Here is a 25,122-nt window from a genome sequence, read left to right as displayed (position 1 = left end):
GTGCATTAAATACTCGACTTTTATCTCAGCTTCCATGTATTCGGCGATATGCGCCGAAGAGGCGTGATGAAAGTAGAGGGCCGGCGCAACGGCGCCGCGCCCCGGGTCGATGCGGCAGGCGGCGGCTCTGGTTGTAAACATGCGATGAAGGTTTTTGTACTTAGCTATAGAAAGGTAAAGGAGTCGGATAAAAAAACGTGTATATTCAGCTTCATTGTTCCTACATATTTCGGGTCGCTTATCCGAATCATGCACGCATAATGTTTTAAGAGCAGAGGATGTGTCCTAAAAAGACGATGATGGACGTTTTTGGTAGCTGATAGGCCATCAATGCACTTGATAGCTAGTATAACAAATGTTTTATTAACATATTTCTGTTGAAATCTGCTAACGCACGAAATATTATTTTAAAAACCACCCGAGTCTCAAAATGCATGGAGGCATCACGTCAAAGACATAGCAAAAGATGCTGCGACTACACATAACTTGACCCCGAGCAATACTCACCTTGCTTTTACCTTTCACGTGAAAAAGGAAATCACTTGCACTTACAAAACATAAAACTAGCTTTAACCATTAACCTAACTTACCGATTAACGCTCCTACTAAATGATCTTTAAAAAATTATGATGTTTAAATATTTAAATAATAAAAATTCTGGCTTACTCGGCGGGTTGACTAATAGTCAGCAAGGGTGCTTACTAGTCAGCCCGCTGAGTAACCGTAGCATCCCCCCTTCTCCTTTTTTTTTTTTAAGGAATCCCTCTTGTAACGATCCGTTATACCGTTAAGCCAAACAGGGCAAAAGATTAGGCCAATAATCACTATTGTAGCAATTACTGTAACGGAACCAGCTATTATAAGGGATTCAACTGTTACGGGGAACCAGGTCGTAACACCTCTCCAATACCCCAAGTCTATTAATACCCAACACCCAAATATATATAGGAAATACAAGGGAATACTTACGCTACTATTTTTTAAAGTGAGCGTTTATATAAATAAAAATAGAAAAAAGAGAAAAGAGAAAAAAGAGGATTGTTTTTATTTTACTACCCGTTGGCTCCACTTACAGTGGCCAACTGTAAGTCTACGCCTCACAGTTAGGCCAGAAATTCGTAAAACGCCCGGAAAAGTAATATACACAGCCAAATAACCCTTTTTCTATATAATCCAAACTTAAAAAAAACAATAACACGTTAATAACATCTAAACCACAACCTCAAAGCTATAAATACTATTTAAAACATATAAAAAATAAGTAAAAATAATAAAATTAATATTAAACAATTAATTTTAATTACTTATCATATTTTTATTTAATTTTAAATATATACTATAATATTATTTTAAAACTTAAATATTTTTAAAAAAATTATAAAAAAAATCTAAAAATATAATTAAAATTAATATATAAAATTAACTTTATAAACACTATAACCCCTGTAATATAATAAACTATATATATAAAAGTTATTTTATATAGTTTTTTTATTATAATATTATTTTTTTTTTCTTTTACTGCTATTTTAGTTTTTTTTAATTTATATAAAGTAACTGAATTTTAAGCTGTAAAACCTGTATTATTTTTCCAGGCGTTTCACGAATTTCCGGCCTAACTGTAAGGCGTAGACTTACAGTTGGTCTCTGAAAGTGGAACCAACGGGTAATAATAAATATAGAGTAATTTCTTTCTTTTTTCCTTATATATAAGGATATATTTTCTTGGATTAAAAGTATAACAAAAATACTTATCCTTTGCAATAAACCGCTTCGTCATCACATGCGAGGTAATTTGATTTTTCATGTACACACATATTAATATGAAGTACCTCGGGATGTCGGATAGCAGACTTGGGGTACACTGGATAGGCATTCCATTTTTTCTACGCAGTCAGATGCTGCAGAATGCATAATTTTTAGCATCGATCGTCTTCTGGGATATTAGGTAACTATATTTTCTAGAACAATAGCGCTTTTCACGCATATGGCATTCTTCATGAGATATAACCTTAGTGCTTTACGAAAATGTGGCGTGTGGCATATGGCGAAATAGGAACTAGGCATGCAGTGGAGCCGGAGTTCTAGCAAACAGTCCTAATTTTAAAGCTAAGCTTTTTAGCTTGTATCGAAACGGGCACGCTAAAAATGGCATCATTCCGAGAAACACTGTAAGCAGCTAGATCACTACGAAGACTACGAAGTATAATAGCGTGTTCCGTATTACAGTTTTAGCAAGTTAAAAACGGCTGTACGAGGTTATTAGGACAATTCTATATATATTCTACTAAATTATGTATAACAGATCTAACAATAATAAGTAGAAAACAGAAGCCGGGGGTTAAGTGAAAGACTGCAAATCGAACGCGAGCTACAAAAATAGCAATGTGTTTTATCCGAGACCATAAACATCGTGTAAAAAGCACATTTAGTAGCGGCTCTTGGTATATCAGACGCCCAACACAAGAAGCAATTAATAGTACATTCATCAGATAAATTCGACTACTTTAGATACCTTCTATTTAAATGAGTACAATTCACCAAAAAGCGTCTTATCTGATGGCTGGAGGGGTTCTCTCTATTATTGTATTGGAAATGGGAAGAATATTTCATATATGTACGAATCAGTCGCCGATATTTTACTTGCCTTTGTCGTTTTCACTTCAATATATGTTCTTAAAACCCTGATACCCCTGTTTGGCATCCCCAAATAGAATAGTCAGTGTGCTTGACAGCATGCCACCCCGAGGTCCAAAACGAATTACATCGTATTATACAATATTCAGAGAAACATAAATCCGGTTTATCAAGACATGACCCAAATTTGCCACCACGTTTTTTCTTAGGCACCTATCACATAATCAACTTTAACCAGCGCACCCCATATTTGGTGCCTCATGGCTGCATACAAAAGATCTTCTCTAGCGTTGTAAGGCTAATATTCCTAGAGGATGGCTCTAGCGTTTAACTACTAGCTCGATCATCATTGATAAGGTGATATCCGAGGCTGTTTAAGCATATTACAAGTCAGCGGTTCGAAAAGGGTTCGTATTAGTACAGCTGCTACTACTTTTGAATGTGACATGGGTGGCAAAGTGACCCCCTAACCGCCGAGATGGGTGTGGATAAATGTAACCATCTAAGTTATTCGCCGCAATGATGTTATTTACAGCACTAAAGAGTCACTTGCTTAATGAAGAGAATGAACAGATTCAACAAAGGTTCCTGGTCAAAGTTTGAAAGCAAATAATGGTGTTCCATGTGACTCGCCTGCCATGTTATTCTGCAGAGGTAAGCCAGAACCAGCAGGACAGTCCCATGTATGAAGATTAAGATACAATTTACCGTGCTTTTAAAGTACATGCAATTTACTTGAATGAGCCAAAATGCTAGAAATACAGTACTTACACATCGTACCCATATACCTTCGCCCGACGCCCTTGAGGAGTGGGGCGCAGTGTACTACTGGACTTGTTACCTCCTCTTCGGGACAAGAGAAGGCAATTAAAGATGATTTTTTAATTCCGTAAATTCAACGTATGCGCAATTTATGAGAAGTTTGATACACGTTGGGTTAAAGGCCCACGTCTGTTGTCGCTTTGCGTTACAATCTAGAACGTCTACATTAACTTAATCTACAAACTAGCCTCGGGAACTTTTCCAAGCGCATGGTATCGAGACTAGCCACAGGAGGAAAGTCCGTGCCATTTTGGTGCATATTTTCAAAAGTCCCTCCCAGAACAACAGTAGTTGGTCGTTAGTTGCCACGCAAAAATACCCAATCTATTGATTGCATAACGTCTCACCCGTATTACACCACCGTCCTGGTAACTCCATAGCGATTCAGACGTATGTTATCGCCTCACAATGTCACGTTCATACGATATTTTGATTAAGACAACAAAAAAATGAAAATGTTTATAGAAACAGACTCAGCCAAAATGTCGGCCACTGTCATTTCCTTTTCTTTTTTGTTTTGACGCAACGTTTTCACTACCTGTGTGGTTGCTGATTCATGCCAACATGGCGGCGTCAATAACAGATGATCCCCTTGTTCACGAGGACAAGGCAGTCAGACATGAGATCTCCGATGAAGAAGTTCGCTCTGGTGGCAACGTAGATTATGAGAAAAGCGAGAAGGTTACCGGTATAAGCAGCACTATCCCCATTGATAGTGACGACTACGACGACAACAGTGGCCAGGATAACGCCAGCGACGATGTAATTATCATTACGGGCGCTGATGCAGCAGCGCACCTATTGCCGCTACGAGATGACCATGAACCGTCCGTGACTTTCCGAAGTCTCTTTTTGGCTACTTGTCTTTCTGCTTTTCAGGCTATTATGAGCCAGATCTACCAGGTCAGCAACTGCATCAATAAGTGCTCTTCATATATATCGAGAATAAGCTGACACACAATTTAGTTCAAACCGACGGCAGTAACAATCTCAGGAACTTTTATTGTCCTTATCGCCTATTTCGCAGGCAACGCGTGGGCTGCATTCCTTCCTCGCGGCGATCGACTAAAAGCACGATGGGCAGCGAAAAACGGCCAAGCAAAGCTGCCACTCTGGATATCCGTCGCCTCATTCATCAATCCTGGACCCTGGAACCTTAAAGAGCATGCCGTATGTGCCATTACAGCCACATCTGCCTCAAATGCCTCTGCCAGTATTACAGTATTCACTGCACAAAATCTATTTTACAACTTACCTTTGACTGCATCTACTGTTATCTTGAGTACAATTTCGATTGGATTATTTGGTTATGGAATCTGTGGCATGTTGCGTCCTATTGCAGTCTGGCACGTGGAAGCGGTCTACTGGAGCACTCTTCCAACTGTCAAGACACTCCAAGGTCTTCACTGGCAAAACTTGAAGGGATCCAAGCCACTTCGAGTCTTTTGGTACAGTTTCGTGGGCATGTTCTTTTACGAATTCTTTCCTGCTTACATTTTTCCGTTCCTGAATTCCGTTTCCATCCCATGCTTAGCAGCCATGCGTGCGACTGGTTCGAAAGCAGCTGCTCTTACGAATATATTCGGTGGCTCGCTCAACAACGAAGGACTAGGAATTTTCAGTCTTTCTTTCGACTGGCAATATGTGAGAGAGCACCTATTGATTGAAATTTTGGCTAAGTTATCAGATTGGACTGACATGTTTCATTAGATTACATCTACCAATACTTCTCTGCCTTTGACGTTGCAAGCTCATTCCGCACTTGGATATATCGTCTGTTACATTGTGATGATAGCCATTTATTATTCCAATTCTTGGAACTCAAAGTCGCAGCCATTTATGTCTACGCAACTCCGATCTGAAGATGGTACCAAGTATCCTGTTTCTAAAGTGTTTGTTGGTGGCGTGCTCGACGAAAGCGCTTTGCAGAAATATGGCATCCCCAGACTCACAGGAAGCTTTGCGTACGCGATGTTCATGGCAAACGCAGCTGTAAGTATCCATATACCAAACGCAAATATTATAGTCCAAAATAGCTAACCATTATTTAGATTGGAGCCCTAGTTGCCCATTGCTGCCTATTCTGGGGCGGAGATATCAAAAGAGCATACAAGAGCGCGAAGAGCGGACGATACGACGACCGACATCACGAACACATGGCTAAGCACTATAAAGAAACACCATGGTGGTGGTACATATCGGTACTCGTTTTCAGCTTTGTTCTCGGTCTTGTCGTTGTTATCAAAGAAAATATTACGCTTCCTGCGTGGGCTTATATTGTATCACTACTTCTTGGAATCTTTATTGCGCCTTTTGTGAGTGCTTATCATAAGACAACTTCAAGATGAGCAATCTAACACAATTTCCAGAGCACCATCCTCTACTCACGTTATGGTAATGGCATTGCTACCAATAATCTGTCAAAGATGTTGGCTGGCCTGATGCTTCCGGGTCGCCCCGTAGGAAACATGTACTTTGCTGCTTGGTCACATAACGTTATCTTAAATTGTGTCAACTTATGCAATGACCTGAAGATGGGAGAATATCGTATGTACTATTTCGTGTGGTGCGCAACTAAAAATACTAATTGCATTGATACAGTTAAAATCCCCCCTCGAGTCATGTTTACGACACAAATATACGGCACCATCCTAGGCGGTTTCGTCAATTACGCCATCATGATCACTATCGTCAATGGTAACCGCGACCTTCTTATAGACAGTAATGGAAACGCTTCATGGAGTGGTGCGACTATCCAATCATACAACACCAACGCGGCCTCTTGGGCCCTTGCAAAATATCTGTATAAGGCAGGTGCAGAGTACGAAATGGTATCCATTGGATTGGCTATCGGCGCTGGAGTGGTTGCTCTTCATCGTATCTTTGTATATGTAAGTCTCATCGCCCCTCCTAGTCTTTTAGTTACTCCTACTCATTCCCTTTCTTTTCTACAGTTCGTCCCCAAAATCCGAAACTTTGATACTACAGATATCAATATGGCCCAGTTCATTCAATATGCGGGATACATCCCGTACAATGCGTCCCAGACTTGCGTTCTTCTGAGCCAGGTTCTCGCCGGGTTTTTCACTCAGTTTTACCTCCGAAACTATCGACCTCGTATCTTCAAAGATTACTCATATCTTATCACTGGTGCCTTCGACGGTGCTAGTCTAACGGCACTCTTCATTCTATCTTTTGCAGTTTTCGGGGCTGGCGGTCGTTCTGTCCCCTTTCCCTCATGGTGGGGTAACCACGTCGATGGCTACTATGACTTCTGCCCAGTCTCAGAATAATCAAGGTTTGACCATAATCGTTTTAACTAATAATAGGATTTCGCAAAGGAAATCCAGCTATGAAGGCCCAAAAACTCTTTCGTCTGTTCTTTCAGCTATTTCTTGAATACTTCGTATGAAGGATATGGCGCAGGAACTTATAAACGGAGATCTATTGGAACTTCACAATTGTGCATCGTCTGGCGATGAACAAGATGATAACCAGATATAAATTGAAATAATAACTCTATTTCAGATTGTTCAATACTTGTGCTGCTACTGAAAGTGACTTTGGGCTATTCATATGTGTACACTTGTGTATGCCATTTTGGTGATAATCAGACCATCAGTCCGACACACTCACTCACTCATGTGCCAACCAACTATTGATGAAGACATAATTTTGCTAGTTAAAGGAGTGGGTGCCCATATCAAAACTTATTGCAGGCTAACATCGCCATCGAGAAGGTAAAAGGTTGGGGTCGGGCATCATGCCTCAAAAGATTACTAAGATCCATTATTGAGATGAGTATGGTGATTGCTAGGTGAAGACTACTAGAGTAAGCAAGAGAGTATTGATCATTCTATTATAATGGCGTTACGGCGCGCAGTATCCCTGTATATTATTACTTGCTATCATCAAGCCAGGTGTTGGCATTCCGAAAAGAAGGTGGCTAGTTCATCCATGTTACCAGCAAGATTATCTCTAAATACCTAATATATAGATATCAATCCGCTAGCGGCCAGTGTCATACAACAGACACAGCATTTGACTTTTGAAAATAACAAAAGGAATAACATGGCTGCTCCCTGGAGTTCTATCAATACAGCTATACCCAGCCTTTACACCCTTAATCATAAAACAAAAGGCACATGGTTAGAATCCCACTGTAACAAGTGATTTGCTCAGCCATCAATGTTCACAAAAATTCCAGGTGTTGCGCTGCAACTCTTCCTCCATATCGTCTTTTTTCGACGATCTTTCTTCCATCAGGTCCAACCGGATGCTTTTGGCTTCATTCAAGCTAATAGGAAGTCCGATCGCATCTTCAAGGACGGATTGGGTCAGCTCATTCGGTAGACGATGAGCAAGAGCCTCTTCAACGCCAGTTTCGCGAGACCACCAGTGACGCTGCTGCGGCGGTACATTAGCTGTAGAAATAACAGGAATCGCTGGGTCCACAAGAAAGAGAGCTAGAATCTTGCGGTGGCCTGGCCGTGTTGGGTCTTTAAGGCGGAATGGAGAAACACGATGTTGCAGAAGGTTCGGGAAGAAAACAGCTCGAGTGTCGGCATCTCCTGTAGAAGGGCTATTCGTGGTGAGAACGCCGCCAATGTTTTGTAAAGTGTCGCGGTAAGCATTTGGGATAGCAAATGTGCGCTCGATCGGAAAATGTTGGCTTTGTCCGTAATTGAGATTCATCATGAGCTCCTCACGGTCAGCAGGTGTGCGAAAGTCAAGATGACAGTCGGTAAGATTTTCAGAGTCGTAGTAAAAAAGCGCAGTTGCGCATATATGCTCATTCAACATTCCCTCAGTATGCCACGATCCGCCTTCAAACTCAGTAGGGTCATTATTCATATATAAATCATGATAGTCTGAAAGATTTAAGGACAAAGATCGTCTCGGGCTTGACGAAATATCAGAATCTGAGGTGGAACCCTCAGAGGTACCCGGTTTATAAGAAGACCCGTCCAAATCTGGATCGGCGGCATCTTTGTTGAGAGGGGCCATATACCAATCAGCAAGCTCTTTAGACACTTCAAATTTGAAATCAGGGTCTTCAGGGCTGAGATGAACATTAGCCAACTTAACGATGACTTGGATACGAGACGCTCCGTTGAAGAAGCCGCTCGATTTGACGCAAGATGCCTCTAACCAAACAGAATTATCCGTCGGCCCAGGTTCCGGCAGATTGAGCTTGTGCGTTTCAGCTAACCACTCCATATCACGCTTGAAACGTTCTGAATCGCGATATTCTGCTGTATAAGGCTCCCTATCATCTCGCCATGGCTCACCTTCATCAAGTGGACGATTCCATGGATTGCATTCTCCATGCGGTTCACATATTTCAGGGACCATGCAATCGTCGCGCGCATGGTTTGTTGTTAAGCGCTGAGTTTCAAACTCTTTAGGCCATCGATATATTACATCCCATGCCGGTAATGACTTCTCGACGAAGCGTTCGATGATGGGGTATAAGCTTGCATGATCCACTGGGTGCAAGTTATTGATATAACTGTCGATTTTGGCGGACTGGCCATCAAGCACAACGTCGCATGGCAACCATTGAAATTTGTGTGAAAGAGAAGGTACAGGCTCCGAATACGGTGCCGCTAATGAATAAGGCCTCTCAGGGTCAGGATCAGCTGTTTCGATTGGCTTTGGAGCCGTGAGGATAGTTCCAACACCGCAGTGGTCCAAAGCGTTCGTAACATTGATCCGTTTGTCAAGTAGGACGGGGGTACGGCCATAGATAAATGGCCATAGAGAAGGGTGTACAAGATCGAGAACCTTACGGCTACTACCCGGATGCCAATCTTTTTCTTCGTCGGGAACATTTTCAAGCTTTGCGGCTGCCGAGCGAAGAGCATTTCGCAAGCTCTCCGGGACAAGGCTATCGGATTTTATGACACAAGAAGAATAGTCAAATATAGGATTCAGTCCAGTCTTGGTAAATATATCGGCTTTGAGTCGCAATTCGGTAAGGCACTAATGTTGTCCTCGTTATTTACGCATTCTCTTGGCATTAGAGGCGGTTAAAACTTACGCATTCTGCCATTGCGGGCGTGAAATCTGCATAATTTCTATATTCTTTCCAATTCATTTCCAGTGCCTCTTGTTTCCATTTTTCGGCAATTTGGGGATTGAACACTTTCTCCCACCACTGAGCTTTGTTTGTTATTTCCTCTATAAACTTAAACATACAAACTTCTCGTATCAGAAGTGTTGTGGCTTTCCAGTCATAGCCTTGAGCACCTATCAAGACAGGAAATCGCTGGTCCTCTGGCGGCATATACCGTAACGGGAGTCCCAAGCCTGGAATTTTGAGATGCGACAACGCCTATTTTGGTCGTCAGCATGCATCTCTTGGCGGCAAATAGGTATTAAGTGTACAGAAAGACAAAAGTGGCGACTTCAACACAATAAACAGATTAAACCTACCATATTGCGATTTTCCATTTCCTTGATAGCATCGCCGATGGCTTCGTCAACGAGTGAACCAATAGCCGTATCAAGTGAAGCATCTGATTCATCGCGGATGTGGTGGGAGCCATGGAACCACCGCCGAGCATCCCAGATGTGAGGTCTTTTATTTTGTGACTGAACCCATTCTTTAAAGTTTTTGATTTCTTCTTTAGAGAATCCTGATTGCGCGTTATCCATTCTGATTGATGTCGTGAGTTGCTGTGAAGCGTTCCTGTGATGTGTTGCTGAAACTGGGCCCGAATATATACATGTAGACAGGGGCTAGGCAGCAGGGAGACTCTAGCGAACGACACTAAGCTAGTTTTACCTAGTGCCGACGTGCCTGCCTGAAATACGAGCGAGTCTCTCGACTCGGGTTTTCGGTAAAAAAAGGGCGATGGTGTGAAAGATATAAAGTATATAGGTGTTTAATAATAACGAACCCAAACAAAATCTGTTGTTATTTTTTTTCTCCCATCCAGTATTACGAATAGAAAAACTGCTAGCTACTAAGTAAAGAAAGACTTTCCTTGGGCGGTCTACCCCGCGCTTTTGTTCACTCTTGGATCTCGCCGGCCACCACATCTTCTCACAGATGGCAGTCCTTGGATAGTATTTTGCGCTACACGAAGCAATTTAAAATTAAAAATGAGTCTGGAGAATGCAATGCTAAATTAGAAGCCAGATGTTAAGGCCACAAGTATGAATATATGCAAACATACAAAATGCAAAAAAAGAAGCGCCGTCGCTGAAGGCTCCTGAATCGAGAGGCAAGTGCAAGTAACACGTTTCCTCACTAGGTTTATTTAATTCAAATCAAGTATTTGCATCTTTCAACTTCATTTATGTATTTCAGACTTCTCTTTTTTTCTCTCATACAAACCAGTAAACGCTAGTAGCAATACCTGACTGATGGTGAAGACGGTAACATTAGAATTTACATCTTGGTATAAGCGTTAAAAACAAGCCCCATCACGTTAGGGATATGGCTACTCAAATTTAGTGCCTGGTAGCGCCTATATACACTTTCGTTTAGCCCGAATCTCGATGTCTGTGAACATGCTGTGAATATTTCTGGCTGCATGAACTCCCAATATATGCTCTGCTAGTCTCAATGGTTTGTTTTAGCTTTTGGTTAACCCAATGCTAAAGCATTTTCTGAGCTAGGAATGCCTTAATAAATCCGTATCAGCAGTAACTCAGGCCACTAAATCAATCTCACACTCAAGATGTGCAGCCAACAGGTGGCAGTTCAAGGATGCGCATGTGCACGATAATAATCCCATTAATATGCGGAACATAATTGTAGAAGCAGAGCGCAATATCAAGTCCATTTCGATGCGAAGTCGGATGAGTTTGGTGGAGTAACTACTAGGCCTCTAAACTGGTTACTCCACATTTTGCATTAAGCGTCGCCGACTACGTAAAAAGCACGATTTAATAATAACTCAAGACATTTCAATACCATCAACCTTACACCAATGTCACTTTAGATTTATTAATAGCCATCATACTATTAACACAACCTGAGTGCCCTAAAATGACAGAGAGCATCCAAAATGGCGTTTTCCGGCGTAACAACACGTCGCCCCCTGCAGACAATGGGGTAATGTCTCTCTTCTCCCTAAAGGGCAAGACAGCGATCATATCAGGCGCAGGAGGGGGGATAGGCCTTGCCGCCGCAAAGGCGTTCGCTGAAGCGGGTGCTAACGTGGCCATTTGGTATAATACGAATGAAGAGGCCATTGACAAGGCAGCAGGCATTGAAAGGGCCTTTAACGTCAAATGTAACAAAGATGAGCCCCAAAAAAAGTCCCGTTTTCTTATTGCACGCGTTTAAAGTAACTGTCTTGTACTAATCATAATGCTGAGCAGGCAGGGCGTATCAAGTCAATGTTACATCTTATGATGAAGTGGAAATAGCGATGGAAAAAGTTATCAAAGATTTCGACGGCCGCCTCGATGTATTTGTCGCCAACTCAGGCGTTTCTTGGGGCGATGAAACATTCGTTGATGCAGATATTAAGAGATACCATAATCTCATGAAGATCAATGTTGACGGAGTAGTCTATTGTGCACGCGCCGCTGGCAAACACTTTCGGAGACAAAAGAAGGAAGGAACAACTATAGATGGGGAAAAGCTGAGTAATTTTTCGAGCGGCAGCTTCATCGCCACTGCCAGTATGTCCGGGCATATTGTAAACATTCCTCGGCGCCAGGCAGCGTATAATGCTTCAAAAGCGCATATTATTCACTTTTGTAAGTTACCCCACGCATTATTTCACCTCTCAAAGCGCCAATCTCTTACGCTAAATTATGTTGGTAAAGGTAAATCACTTGCGATCGAATGGCTCGGGTTTGCCAGGGTTAATAGTGTCTCTCCGGGGTACGTCAACACTGGTTTGTCTGGGTCTGTGGCTGAAGAAGTTTTGGATTCAATCAAAGATAAAATTCCCATGGGGTAAGCAAATATTTTACCACTGTAGAGAACCCTTGTTAACTTTTCTAGACGTTTTGGCGAGACAGTCGAGATGCAGGGAATTTACCTATACCTGGCCTCCGATGCCTCTTCTTACGCAACTGGAGCTGATTTTATTGTGGATGGTGGCTACACTGCTCCCTAAAGCAGACGTCTAGTGTAAATATAGTAGTAATATCACAATTAAGAACAGTACCCAAGACTCCAATGCAATTTCAGGGGGCGGCCATGTTTGATGTTAAATACAAACGTATTTTTAAAATAGAGCTTTAGGGTATACAGACATGTTGGTAATTATTCGTACAGTTCACTCTTCTCTTGTGAAATGTAATACTGATAAAGTCTATAGATTAGTGCTTCTTAGCAGTATCTCCACCCTTAACGCATTGCATACATTATTTCCTAGAGCTTCAAGTTTCATCATTCCCATGTATGATAACTGTCTTTTCTACAGTCTTGCTGTCTTATCTCTATCTTTGTACAACATATTAGATAGACAAATGTTCAATAAATGATGAATTTTGCATACAATTAAGGATATTCAATTGATTCGCGCAATTTTTGCCTTATTTTTTTTAGCATAAACCAAGCCTAGATTCATAGCCGCTAGACATACATGCACCATATTCATACACTACGAGGCCGCGTCTATGAGTACTCAGTTCTTAAAATATTCCAATTTGTAGCATATAACTTTACACAATGGTAAATAGCATCAAACTCTGCTGCTTGGTAAATAATTCAGACATTCTCTATGCTCGCTGTGTGTGATGCAAGGTATTTAACGTGTAGCAGGTTGCATAAACAGACCTCTAGGCAAATGTTTTGCAAGTAAGAGAACACCATGTAATTGTGTTTAAGGCACATGAATATATCGAAATTCAGAGTAGGGGATTCCCTGAGTTTTGCTTTCTTCGTTCGCGCTGAGAAAACTTGCCCTCCATTTTCATGCCAACAGCCGTTACCAAGGGATGCCCTGCAGTCTTCCTTTAACTACATTTTCGTTCGTTTTTCTAATTACACTTCATAATGCTACAAATTTTATATAGTTCATGAAGCGCAAGTTCTAGAACCCTACCTACGAAGTTACTCAGATCCTAGTGATTACTAGGGATATCCTTCCCGATTGTAAAATGGAAAAAGAAAGAAAAGGGAGAAAAAAAAGCAGAACAGATGGGGCATTGCCGTTTTTTTTTTTTTTTTAACTCCTTTTGTTGCACAGAGCGCCCTGCACACCGGCACGAATTAAGATACCGCGATCGGACTAGTCAGTATATTCGGATCTCCGAAATCTGCAAAGGGCGCGAATGATTTGCGCGTCGTATTTATTGCAGGCGGCCCCATCCAAAAATTCCACAATCTACAATCGTTAAAAATTGAATGGGAAACATTCGTGATTCTTTGCTTCGTATGCTCAAGAAGCAAACTTGTGCGATGGATAAGAGAAGCGAAAGCCGGGTTCGTTCTATACCGGTTGGCGAGTTACGTGACATTGGGGAAAAAAAGAGCGACTCTGAGTCATTCCCAGATGGAGGCTTGCGAGCATGGCTAGTGGTTTTGGGCGCTTTTTTTGGCCTATTCGTATCCTTTGGTTGGACAAATTGTACGACATAGTTATCATGGCACAGAAACATTGCAGCCTTGTAAAAGCTGACTCTCATAGGTGTTGGCGTGTTCCAAGAATATTACGAAACTCATCAACTCGCATCTTTGTCGCCAGGTACGGTATCCTGGATTCCGTCATTATCTATGTTTACGATCTTTATTGCGGTAATTTGAATATTTGATTAAACCTGAAGTGGCCCAATTTCTTACCTGATCATAGGGGCCTTTTGTAGGGCATCTATTTGACCATTACGGTCCTAAGATTCTTTTACTTTCTGGTACTACTATCCACGTATTCGGTCTCATGATGGCGTCCATCTCTTCAAAGTATTACCAATTCATCCTATCTCAATCAATATGCAGTCCAATTGGAGCAGCCATGGTTTTATACCCGTCTTTTAGCTGTACTACAACATGGTTTCAGAAGAAGCGTGCTTTGGCAATGGGTATTGTGGCCAGTGGATCCAGTATGGGCGGAGTCGTTCTACCTATCATGGTCAATCGACTTATTCCTATTATTGGTTTCGGTTGGACAATGCGAATATGTGCCTTTCTTATGCTAGGATTGCTCGTCATAACGAACTTAACTGTTCAATCACGCCTACGCCCACAGCCAAAGAATTACGATGGTGGGGCCCTATTAAATTCATTTAAAGATCTTCCTTTTCTATTAACGGCCCTTGCTGGGTTTTTCTACTCAATGGGCATGTTTATACCTATCACCTTCATGGTAACATACGGAAGAAGCGTGGGTATGTCGCCACAACTTGCTGGATATCTAGTGTCTATGTTTAATGGGGCAAGGTACGTCATATCAGTGCATGTCGGATGTATACGAGTTCTTTTTCCACCTGCTAATATGTTATGGGTATGTTATAGTGGTATTGGTCGTATCCTTCCTGGATACATAGCAGACAAGGTGGGAAATTTCAATGTATCACTTTGCGCCGCCTGCTTGTCTACCACTCTAGTATTCGCTCTATGGCTTCCGAGTCATTCTAATGCAGCTACCATGGCTTTTGCTTCTCTATTTGGATTCAGTAGTGGAACTTATACGGCAATAAGTCCTGCGCTGGTGGCTCAGATATCAGATATACATGAGATTGGCCTGAGATCAGGCACTATGTATGCCTTCATGTCTGTCGCAGCATTGACAGGAAGTCCTATCGGAGGTGCTTTGATCACGGCTGCAAATGGAAGTTATTGGAAACTGCAGGTTTTCACTGGAGTCATGTTAGCCGCGGGAAGTATTTTTTACGGAGCCTCAAGATTATATTTAGCAAAAGGTAAATTATGGGCGAAAGTATAGGCGTACGCGCGAGCAATTGACTTGATTAATTGAATTAATACGTCCTGCTTCAACTTTAAAGGCACGTATCCCAATTTGGCTGAGAATGGAGGTGAAGGATAGTCATTTAGAAGGGGGGAGTTTACAATTGGCGAATAAATATAGCCGGTGTTTCTGGAGTTGCATATACCTAAAATAGGAAAATAATAACATAATACGAAAGAATATAGATAAAAGTTAGAGTTTATATAGAAAAAACGCGTCTATTCTGATAAATTTGCTGTGGAATGCGACTGTTCAGTCACAAATGAGGGAAGCTAAATATACATAAATACATAATCGTATTATTCTAATGAGTCCGATCAAGGGGCCTATCACTGAGAGAAATTGGAAATGATCAAGTTATGGCGACCACGCGAATGCATTATTACTACCTTGTAGTCTGTATTGCTATAATGGGCTGGATTATGATTGTGGGCAGCTTCCCACTTCTCAAGTGACGTGCTTACTTTCGTGACACTGTCTCCAGTCAGAAACATGGGCCAATAATCCAACTTTATCAGGACCAAGTACGAAAAACATCATCAAGATTCATTCATAACATTTAAGTTAAGCAATGGAAAATGTCCAGTTGGATCTTAATAGTCTGTTGAAATTCTTCACTGCTGTGCCGATTAATACGCCTACCTACGAGGGAGTGCGTGCCCAAGATCTCACTGCTAAGGGGGGCAGCATGTCTCGGCGATGTTTTCACAAAACAATGTGTAAAAGGCCTTTAATGATTGATCGTATACAGCAACAGAGGTTTCAAGACAATTCAGGGTCAATTGAGTACCAGACTCAGTCAAACCGTAGTGTGGTTTGCGTAAATTCACAAATAATTGTGAACTATGTCAAGCCTCTTGAAAGACTAGTTCTAGTTCATATAATTACTATCTAATATTGCATTCATTTCTTTTTAAAGCATTGTCTAATTCTAGCAGTCTGGTACAACTTTGCAATCTACAACAGTTGTTTTTCCACCCTTCACGTTGGCTACCGCATCTCTAAGAATACCTTCCAGTTGATCAGCGTTCGTCACTTTCAGTGCACAAATATCGCCTGCGCCTGCTGCTGCTGCTATACCAGCATAGTCGGGTGTTGGATGAAATGAGATATTCATTTCTTCGTTAGTTGCCTTTGCGGCTTCACCCTCGGGATGGACCAATATGTGCGATTTTCTAGGCGCATTCCATCCTGTACGAATCAAATCAGTGCCGGCATTTCCAAAATTTATAAGTCCAGTGCAAAGAACTTACCATTATTGTTCAGAACAATTGTCAAAATGGGAATATTATATCGCTTGGATATCCAATATACGCTTGAAGGCATGGAGAAGAGGTAAGTTCCATCGCCCACAATTTGGCATACAAATTGCCCCTTTCCTTCAGCATCGGTGGCCAGCTTAATGCCCAAAGCACCGCCGCCAGACCAGCCGAGACCACCAGCTCCACAGTTGATCCATGAGCCTGGTTTCGTTGGTCTTACGTTATCGTGAATAAAGCCGGTGTTGGTCACTGCTTCTGTAGCCCATATTGTATCCACTGGGCAAACAGATCGAAGCACTTTACTCAGATAGCCCGTACCAAAACTGCCATCTGGGAACGGTTGTGCCGCTTTGGTGATGTGTTCAATCTTGGCAGCGTAAGAGCTACGACGGGTTTCTTCGGCTGTGCCCTGATCTTTTGTCACGAGAATCCCGGCTGCTTCGCCTGTCTTGAGATTTTGAAGAATCTGCTCAATAGAATTTAATCCGTCTGCCAGGTACCGACCAATGGATGGAATATAGTGTAAAGGCATCCGTTGTTTCAAGGGGTCAGCATCAATGTGATATATCTTTGCGTCCGGATTGGGCTTGCACCGCGTTGGGATCCATGGCACGTCGGAGTCTAGAACCAATATAACGTCGGCTTCCGGAATAGATTCATCGGGAGCTCCTTGTTTAACTCCTAGCCAGGCTGGATGGTCACCGGGGAAGCACATGTCACTTCCTGCCGAGTCGAGCACACGTAGAGCCTTGACGGTATCTGCTAACTCGACTAAAGCGTCAGCAATACCATGATTTCGACCCGAGTAGCCGGTGACCACCAGTGGCCTCTCGGCATTGGCCAACGCTTGAGCAATGCTGCTTGCAGCCTTTGGAGGAAGGCTGCCTAATTCGACATGATTCCAATGTTCTTGCTGAATAGAGTAAGGGCTGATCTCTGCTTCCATGACCTCTCTAGCAGCACAAAGGTATACTGGACCCTGTGGAGCAGTTTTGGAAAATTGCAATGCTCGGTTAACCATCTGCTTGACATTAAGGCCAGTTTTAATCTCAGCTGTGTACCGGCAATATTGTGCAACAATAGCCCTTTGATCAGGGACATCTTGCAGCCAGTGGATAAACTCGGTGCGTGAGCCGAGCATCTCACCCTCCTGAGTAAAAGGGGACATTCCAGCAAAGATGAGGACAGGGGCATGGCCGCTCGAGGCATTGTGAACCGCCACACCGAGGGCTTGTGTTCCAACATCGACATGGACAATAACACACTGTGGCTTCCCAGTTAATCGGGCGTAGCCATCTGCCATGGACATGGCTACCATCTGTCCACGTCAACCATTATCAGCAGTCATTTTACAAGAAGCTAGGCTCTATGTAGGGAAGGATGATACCTCGCTAGGGCACGTAATAATACGCGGGAATTTCCTTTGGGCCTCTCGCTGGCCCTTCACCATGGCCTCAATCATACCCGGGTGATCTGACCCCAGGTTGACGAAACAGTGGGTGACCCCCGCGTCCCATATTGCTTCAAAGAATGCGAAAGACGCCGAATACATTTTGAACTCTCTTACGAACACTACAGTTGAGTATGTTCTTACTGGCAAGCCGAACAGCACGCAGCAGAGTGAGACTATAATTGTTTTGCTTCTTGGGGAAACTAACCGGCAAAGAGCTTCTGCTCCGCGTCGTGCGCTGTGCCCCTGTTTAAAAGAATGCAACTATGGGGCCTGTGCTATCGCTAGGCCGCATAAACCGATCCTTCCTGCGGACGCGATCAAGCCCCATTGATTAGCGAATCCCTACTTTTTCGTTCATATGGAGTACCAATGCGTACCCTGGTTTTCTCCTGCAGCATCGTATCGAGTAACAGCTGACAGTCTGGGCCTAACTTGTAACTCCTGACAGACGACTTTACGAGGATAGACCCCAGCATCACTCTCAATAGTCTCAATAGCTGCAGGGCTCACGGCTCCGCTACGTGGGTTTGCATACGTTCATAAATCTATGGTTGGCATGGTTCGTCGGGGCAGTATGGTATCATCAGCTGTTCAAGGTTAGCCTCGCTGTTATTATCGAACTGCTCAGCCTGTGCCAGTTCTCTTACCCTAGCGAAGTAGCAGTACTAAAACTAGCCGCAATTATGTGTAATAACCGACCGGATTTGCCGGGTGCGGTTTGCGCCGGTGTAGCAGCATAGCTACGAATAAATCATTCTAGCCCCAGACACTCAAACCCATACCAACTTCTCATCTCGCCTATACATGCTCTACGCCTTTTCATAACTGCGTTTGTATCCTGTCGAGAGTACTCTACAGTATCGTATTTTTTTTTTGGTGCCGCGTACCTGGTAAATACTCTAGCTAGTGGGCCCGCAAAAGCAAAGCAGCACTATTCCACTATTCCATGCTCCTGCATACAAGTATGGTATCAATACTACTAGTATTGCATATCCACCACACACAAACGGGCCGACCGCAAATGGAAAGTTTTCAAAATACTACTAGAATGTTCTGGATGGCGATGTCACTCTGCAGATGCTGCTTGCATGCGTAAATACTCACTTCAAAGTCCCTAGTGCATGCAGCTTTTGACGCACCATGAGTGTCTCCGCCGGATATATAATCACTTATATAAATACTTATGAGTTGATATTTCAGATACGTAAACAAATAAGCACGCATAATTACTTCGTGTATTTAAATCACTCTATTTTTCAGTACATTAGTCAAAGTAGAATGTTTCTTTGCCGCGAAACCGTTAACATCAACGCGTGTAAAATACGTATTAAAAGAGCTAGCCTAGGGTATGAGAGGGAACCTAAAGATTCATGCGATGAAAAGGAGACGAATTGCAAGATAATGATAACCTCTTAAAGAGTAAACCGAAAGGTGGGATAAGCATCGCCCAGGTTGTTCTTGATATCGTCGGGGAGGCTTAGTCTATCATCTCGCTCGCCGGCATCACGCTTCTTATTCTCACGCCACATGAGCAAGAACATAAGAGTTGCCGCGATTAATCCAAACCACATAAATGCAAGCGAAACACCATAGCCAGTCTTGTATGTAGGGGACTCTTGGACAAGGAAAATGTTGCTTCCAATAACACCCGCAATGTTACCAATCATGACTTGTATGGACGAACCGAATGCGCGCTTCCATTGGCCAGAAAGATTATTCTGCAGCCATGCAAGTGCCATGGGTGTGACCATGTAGGCGCCACCGAAGACAAGGAAGACGGCACCGAACTTGTAGTCGCGAGACTTTCCAACTTGAGAAAGAAGCATTCCATATCCAATAGTCACCATGGCAGTTCCGAAAACGAAGAAACCATAGCGGTGCTTGAGTCTATCGGAGGCCCAGGCACCAATGATCATCATGCCGGCCGCAAAAACATAGACAGGGATAGTGTGGACTTGTGCCTCTTCGGCGGCCCATTGGAATTCCACCAGAATAGTGGGGAGAAAGAAGGTTCCCGACAAACCAGGGACACTGATTCCCAAGTAAATAAAAGCTCCAAGCCAAATCTTGTAGTCCGACAAGATTAATTTAAGCGAATCTTTGTTGAGAACATCCATGCGGCAAGTTTCATCAACATCGAGTGCAAGACGACGGCGAAGTAGCTCTTTCTCTTCAGCATTGAGATATTTGGTCTGCTCCGGCCAGTCGATAATGAGAAACGAAGCAATGATGGCGATCGTTGAGGTGATGGCGCCTTCAATGATGAAGATCCAACGCCAAGCAGCAAAACCATGCTTGCCACCGAGATGGGCAATGGCATAAGCCAGCAATCCACCAAATGCACCTGCGACGACGGTGCTGCAGAAGAAGAAAGACATGCGTTTCTGATATTCGTGTCGCTTATAATACTGCGATGTAACATAAATGATACCAGGCAGGAGACCGGCTTCGAAAACACCGAGCAAGAATCGAAGACCAAGGAGGGCACCATAGGAATGGACAAAGCCCATGCACATGTTGATAATACCCCAGCAAAACATCAACGAAGACAGGTACAGAGAAGGCCGAAACTTCTTGATAATCATGTTAGAAGGCACTTCCAAGAGAATATAGGAGATGTAATAAATCTGTACGGGAGTCAGCTTCTGTAACATAAAGTGCCTTCATTTGTTCCAAGCTTACAAACAGCGCGACATTAAATCGATTTCCGACAAGATCAAGGTCAGCGACCATTCCCTGGATACGAGCATTGCTGATATTGATGCGGTCCAAAAAGGACATCATGTATATCACAAAGAAAGTAGGGAATATAATGAAGTCAAGCTTCGTAACTAGCCTACTCTCGGCCTTGGGATCAATTGGGGCATCCGAAGAGTATTCGCTGCTTTTCTGAGGCGTCTGCGGGAGAGCCTGCTCACCCGTCTCGACGGGCACCTTCTCATCGACCGTCGCCATGTTATGAACGTTGTGGTAACCCTGATATGGCGATGTATCTGGTCCCAAAGTAGATGGCAATTGAGATTATAATGGAAGCAGGGGCAAAAAGAAGAAGAAAGGGTAAAGAATCTGCAAAGGAACAAATGAGTAGCTGTGTAAGAACCCTAAATGGTCACGTTGTGTGACATTGGCTTTGGCAAGAATGCAGGTGAGACAACTATAACGTGGGTGCTACGAGAGAAGGATGTATAAAAAAGAAACAAGACGGGTGATTAAAAGCAGGCTCTACCTGCAGATACGGATCGCGTGGCCCGGGGTAATGTTTAGCGAAGCTGTGTCTTCAGTCGGTTAATAAACGACGAGCCCCGTTGAGTAATGTAGCGGTTTGGCATTGAGAACTGAATTCCGTCTTGCATACGAGCAGTAGTACTAGGGAGTGCCGAGACGGGGACCAAGAGTCTCGACGCAGACAAGCCAACTCGAGCTAGGCCGCAGATTTAGCTGCTCCGTACCATGGTGGTGGGAAATCCAGAAACAGATAGCATATTCAATATTGTTCTTATTACGCAGGGGGAAGCCCCGGCCAAGGGTCGGTCAGCCCCCAATGGGGAGCAGTGAAAATGAAAAACCCGGACTACAGCTGTGAGTACATACGTACGCTGCTCTCGCCTTTTCCCCAAACAGCTAAACGCTTGTGGGTTTCGGCGGAATTCATTACAGATACAGCATATGCCCATGAAGCACAACCGATGTAACGTGGCGGGTTGAGTAAGGGGACAGACATGGCCTGATTTGTTTTGCCGAGCCGGACGATGCACTCGAAAGAGCATCCAGATGCAATGGAAAGACTCCGCTGAATGAAATCGAGCAGCAAACAGGAGGGGGTCGTCTTAAAGCGCAGCTAGAGGAAGCTAGCCTCATACTAAATTCTACCAGCGCCACACTTGGATCGGGTGCCATATTCATCCGTCAATTGGCTTTGCCCGCTACTGACCCTCTTCAGTGTCAAAATCTCGATGTAGCCCTTCTCGTGTACGATGCCCCAGATAAGGTCCGTCTGCTTAATGTTGATCCCCGACAGCCGCGAACTGGTGGATCGTCGCTGGGTACAAGTGGCTGTACGTTGGCAGCAATGAACCTCTGGCACCGAACTACTGCTTTGGCCATCTCAAACACGCCCAAAATCCCTCAGCAGGGGGAGCTGAACAACTTCCGGACGAGGTAGCATCAGGCCCCTGGACGAGAATTTTTTTTTCGCTGCAGGACTTTTGCATGATAACCTGACGACCAGCAGTTCAAAAACCTTAGAGCCAACAGCAGACATGCATTAGAGTGGATATGACAGGGGGGAGACCGCTTTTCTTCAGCAATCTTATTTCTCACATGGATCGGCCAAAGTTTTCACTTCCACCCTTGCAGTGCCACCGGAAGCGAGACGCGGACCAATAGGGTAAATAGCCACAACGTTTGCGCGAAAACACGCTAGGCAAAATCAATACAGACAGCTCTCCGGAAGACCAGCCGATGTCATCGAATTCCTGCGGACAGAGCTGCACCAGGCAGCGACAGGCACGACCAGTCAGTCCATCGCAGGCTCTTGCAATTAAAAAAAGAGCTGGGGGCCGTTCAATGCAATCATGGTGGTATCAAATACGGACTAAGGGCTACCCCTGTGCTGGCTCCCACGAGGTTTGATGTTATTTTGATTCGATCCATTCTCTTACACCCATGTGTGTCCGTATGCAGCTGGTAGGCAGGCGACTGTGGCATGAGAGACCCAAGTACGAGAACGTAGGAAGGGTTCCCAGAGCCTTGTCCCTGCATAAGTTTGACGCTTCGTAAGTGGTATTCGGCAGCTGGGTTCGAGTGCAACCCTCTCCAGACTGCAGGCCAGTATTAGATAGCGGTACTTATTATTATTATAACGAGGCGAGAGTGGCCACCCTTTCTCAGCCTTAGAATTTGATTTTGATGTTCCAACATTTTCACATTTCCGTCGACACGTACTGGAGCAGTCAAGCCAGAAGCAGCGGAGGTCCAGCATGACCACTCCACAGACGCCACTACCTAATCCAAACGATGATGACTCTCGTTTGGTATACATACCTGCAATCATTTTTCTGGTTTTAAGTCCTCTTGTCGTTGCATTGCGAGTATGGGCGCGGCTGAGGCAGGGCGGGAAGATGGGGCCTGATGATTACACTGCTATTGCGGCTTTGGTGAATATCTCCAGATCGGATTTCCTGCCCACTATTTGTATGCTAACGATTGAATGTCTTTCTTTTTTTCTTTTAGGTATTTACACTTCTTACTAGTGCTTTTTTGATGACATGTAGGTAATTAAATCGCCAGCTAAATTCCACCATGATGCTGATAACTCATGTAGGCTGCCATTACGGCATGGGTCGGCATTTTGTCTACATAGAACATCAGAACCAGATTCAAACACTAAAGGTGCGTTTTGTACAGAATTTGTTCCATTCATATGCTATTTTGTGGCTATCTAACATAGATGGGGTGGATAGTTCCTGTACATGTCTCAAGTCACCTATAAAGCGGCGATTAATCTCACCAAATGCTCCATTCTACTACTTTATCTACGTCTATTTGAGATCGTTCGTTGGATGAGATGGACTTGCAGGGGTCTCCTCGCTTGTGTTATTATTTACTGCATATCTTCGATGGTCGCGACGATCTTCCAGTGCAACCCGGTCGCCAAAGCCTTCGACAAGGCCCAAACAGGAAAATGCATCAATCTTGCCACGTTTTGGTTCGCCAACGCTGGATTTTCGATCGCTACCGATGTCATTATTCTTCTGCTTCCCATGCCCCTGGTCTACCAACTGGAGGTTCCTCGGCCTCAGAAGCTCGCTTTAATGGCTGTGTTCGCCATTGGTGTTTTCGTCGTCATTACCTCGTGCCTCCGAGTCACAACCCTCGATGTATTCGCTACCTCTACCGATAACACATACGACATCGCCAATGTGATGTGGACGATCATCGAACCAAACGTGGCTATCCTCTGCGCATGCTTACCAACTCTACGGCAACTGGTTGTCAAATTATTCCCAGCACTCGGTAGTAAAAACTCGGCCAACCGATACGGCACTCCTGGCTACGATTCGAATGGCTACGGTTCGAAGTCGAGGGGTTCGAGAGGCACGGGAGCAAGAAGCCAAGCACCACTCAATGATGAATGGGTGGAACCTGGTGCAAAGACTAACGGCATCCACATGGCGACTATTCGTCGTAACAACTCCAGTGCTGGAAGTGAAGAGAGTATTCTGGCTGGCGGGCAGCACGATGCGAATAACGGAATTAAGAGGACGGTGGAGTATAGTATTCAGTATTCTGAGAAGAGGTAACAACATTCATGCAGTTAGTTTGAGGCTTTCAAGCCATGTTTAAAAATTTAATGTTAGCTGCGATAGAGATTCGTGCTTTAAACAAGTAAAAGTACGAAGAGAGAAGCAGAAAATATTGTATATATATACCATAAAAGTAGATGGGACTGCACAACACCAATTTCATTTGTTATTATTATGTCCTGAAGGCTTCTAATATCTAAAAACATGCAACACAATAACTTTTTTCTTTACTTCCCATAAACATTTACCGATATGTCTTCTAGTGAAGTATCACGCCATTGTCTCGATGTGTTAGATAGGGGTATATAACATATAAGTCGGAACTTCAAGTCTTCATTGATAGATACATTTAACTCTGCTTTGCATACTGGAAATATTATCATAGACGAGGCGACCTCGAAGCCAAGGCAGGATCGCAAACGTTCTCATTGAAGGCTGCCACGTGCATTTACAGTGACATTATCAACGAAAGGGTAATATTTCTGGGTCGCTTCAGCAAGCAAATGCTACCCTTGTGGAATAAAATGCTGGAATGAAGAGTATTTCTCTAGAGCTTAGAAGTAAAGTGTTTGTGTCTCCACGCTGCTTTTTATTGCGATATCGTGGAGGTTGGAGAGACACTGCTACATGACTCAAAACTATAAATTTTAGAATGGTAGAGACGCCTATGCCAATAATTTAATTTGACTTGAAGATGCCGTTTTAGGGCTAAAAATTAAGACTCTGATAAAGACTACCTACGTAAGATGTTATTATAACCTTTG

General features: G+C 43.5%; 7 protein-coding genes across 7 annotated transcripts; 4 read left to right on the top strand and 3 right to left on the bottom strand.

The window, feature by feature from the left end:
• Positions 1-3,902: 3,902 nt before the first annotated feature.
• On the top strand, positions 3,903-6,936 carry GGI43DRAFT_53123 (OPT oligopeptide transporter protein-domain-containing protein). Its single transcript, XM_083209965.1, has 7 exons — positions 3,903-4,362; positions 4,426-5,103; positions 5,170-5,451; positions 5,511-5,774; positions 5,829-6,006; positions 6,061-6,350; positions 6,414-6,936. Exons 1-7 carry the CDS (start codon positions 4,024-4,026, stop codon positions 6,750-6,752), a joined length of 2,370 nt encoding a protein of 789 aa, XP_083060680.1. The 5' UTR covers positions 3,903-4,023; the 3' UTR covers positions 6,753-6,936.
• Positions 6,937-7,287: 351 nt separating this feature from the next.
• On the bottom strand, positions 7,288-10,143 carry GGI43DRAFT_405762 (DUF4246 domain-containing protein). Its single transcript, XM_083206073.1, has 3 exons — positions 9,898-10,143; positions 9,503-9,796; positions 7,288-9,444 (listed from the first exon to the last, which is right to left on the bottom strand). The coding sequence occupies exons 1-3, from the start codon at positions 10,117-10,119 to the stop codon at positions 7,645-7,647; spliced, it is 2,316 nt and encodes a 771-aa protein (XP_083060679.1). The 5' UTR covers positions 10,120-10,143; the 3' UTR covers positions 7,288-7,644.
• A 1,194-nt stretch (positions 10,144-11,337) lies between these two features.
• On the top strand, positions 11,338-12,710 carry GGI43DRAFT_53100 (uncharacterized protein). The gene is made up of 4 exons (XM_083209964.1): positions 11,338-11,708; positions 11,797-12,180; positions 12,250-12,382; positions 12,431-12,710. The coding sequence occupies exons 1-4, from the start codon at positions 11,462-11,464 to the stop codon at positions 12,543-12,545; spliced, it is 879 nt and encodes a 292-aa protein (XP_083060678.1). The 5' UTR covers positions 11,338-11,461; the 3' UTR covers positions 12,546-12,710.
• An 877-nt stretch (positions 12,711-13,587) lies between these two features.
• GGI43DRAFT_405756 (major facilitator superfamily domain-containing protein) lies at positions 13,588-15,530 on the top strand. The gene is made up of 4 exons (XM_083206072.1): positions 13,588-14,003; positions 14,064-14,170; positions 14,226-14,809; positions 14,885-15,530. The coding sequence occupies exons 1-4, from the start codon at positions 13,781-13,783 to the stop codon at positions 15,312-15,314; spliced, it is 1,344 nt and encodes a 447-aa protein (XP_083060677.1). The 5' UTR covers positions 13,588-13,780; the 3' UTR covers positions 15,315-15,530.
• Positions 15,531-16,114: 584 nt separating this feature from the next.
• GGI43DRAFT_405752 (thiamine pyrophosphate enzyme, N-terminal TPP binding domain-containing protein) lies at positions 16,115-18,688 on the bottom strand. Its single transcript, XM_083206071.1, has 4 exons — positions 18,431-18,688; positions 17,988-18,358; positions 16,592-17,918; positions 16,115-16,529 (listed from the first exon to the last, which is right to left on the bottom strand). Exons 2-4 carry the CDS (start codon positions 18,150-18,152, stop codon positions 16,270-16,272), a joined length of 1,752 nt encoding a protein of 583 aa, XP_083060676.1. The 5' UTR covers positions 18,153-18,358; positions 18,431-18,688; the 3' UTR covers positions 16,115-16,269.
• A 683-nt stretch (positions 18,689-19,371) lies between these two features.
• Positions 19,372-21,247, bottom strand: GGI43DRAFT_53056 (major facilitator superfamily domain-containing protein). Its single transcript, XM_083209963.1, has 2 exons — positions 20,736-21,247; positions 19,372-20,680 (listed from the first exon to the last, which is right to left on the bottom strand). The coding sequence occupies exons 1-2, from the start codon at positions 21,006-21,008 to the stop codon at positions 19,466-19,468; spliced, it is 1,488 nt and encodes a 495-aa protein (XP_083060675.1). The 5' UTR covers positions 21,009-21,247; the 3' UTR covers positions 19,372-19,465.
• Positions 21,248-23,032: 1,785 nt separating this feature from the next.
• On the top strand, positions 23,033-24,355 carry GGI43DRAFT_423044 (putative PTH11-typeG-protein-coupled receptor; the record flags this gene model as incomplete). The annotated part of the gene is made up of 3 exons (XM_083208180.1): positions 23,033-23,246; positions 23,377-23,444; positions 23,516-24,355. 3 exons carry the CDS (start codon positions 23,033-23,035, stop codon positions 24,353-24,355), a joined length of 1,122 nt encoding a protein of 373 aa, XP_083060674.1.
• Between the last annotated feature and the right edge of the window lie 767 nt (positions 24,356-25,122).

The sequence above is a fragment of the Trichoderma evansii genome (genome assembly GCF_050947405.1).
Source record: "Trichoderma evansii strain SZMC 28006 chromosome Unknown GGI43scaffold_10, whole genome shotgun sequence".
Lineage (NCBI taxonomy): Eukaryota > Fungi > Ascomycota > Sordariomycetes > Hypocreales > Hypocreaceae > Trichoderma > Trichoderma evansii.
Note: the sequence above shows the minus strand (reverse complement) of the source record. Positions and strands in the feature narration are given on the sequence as shown.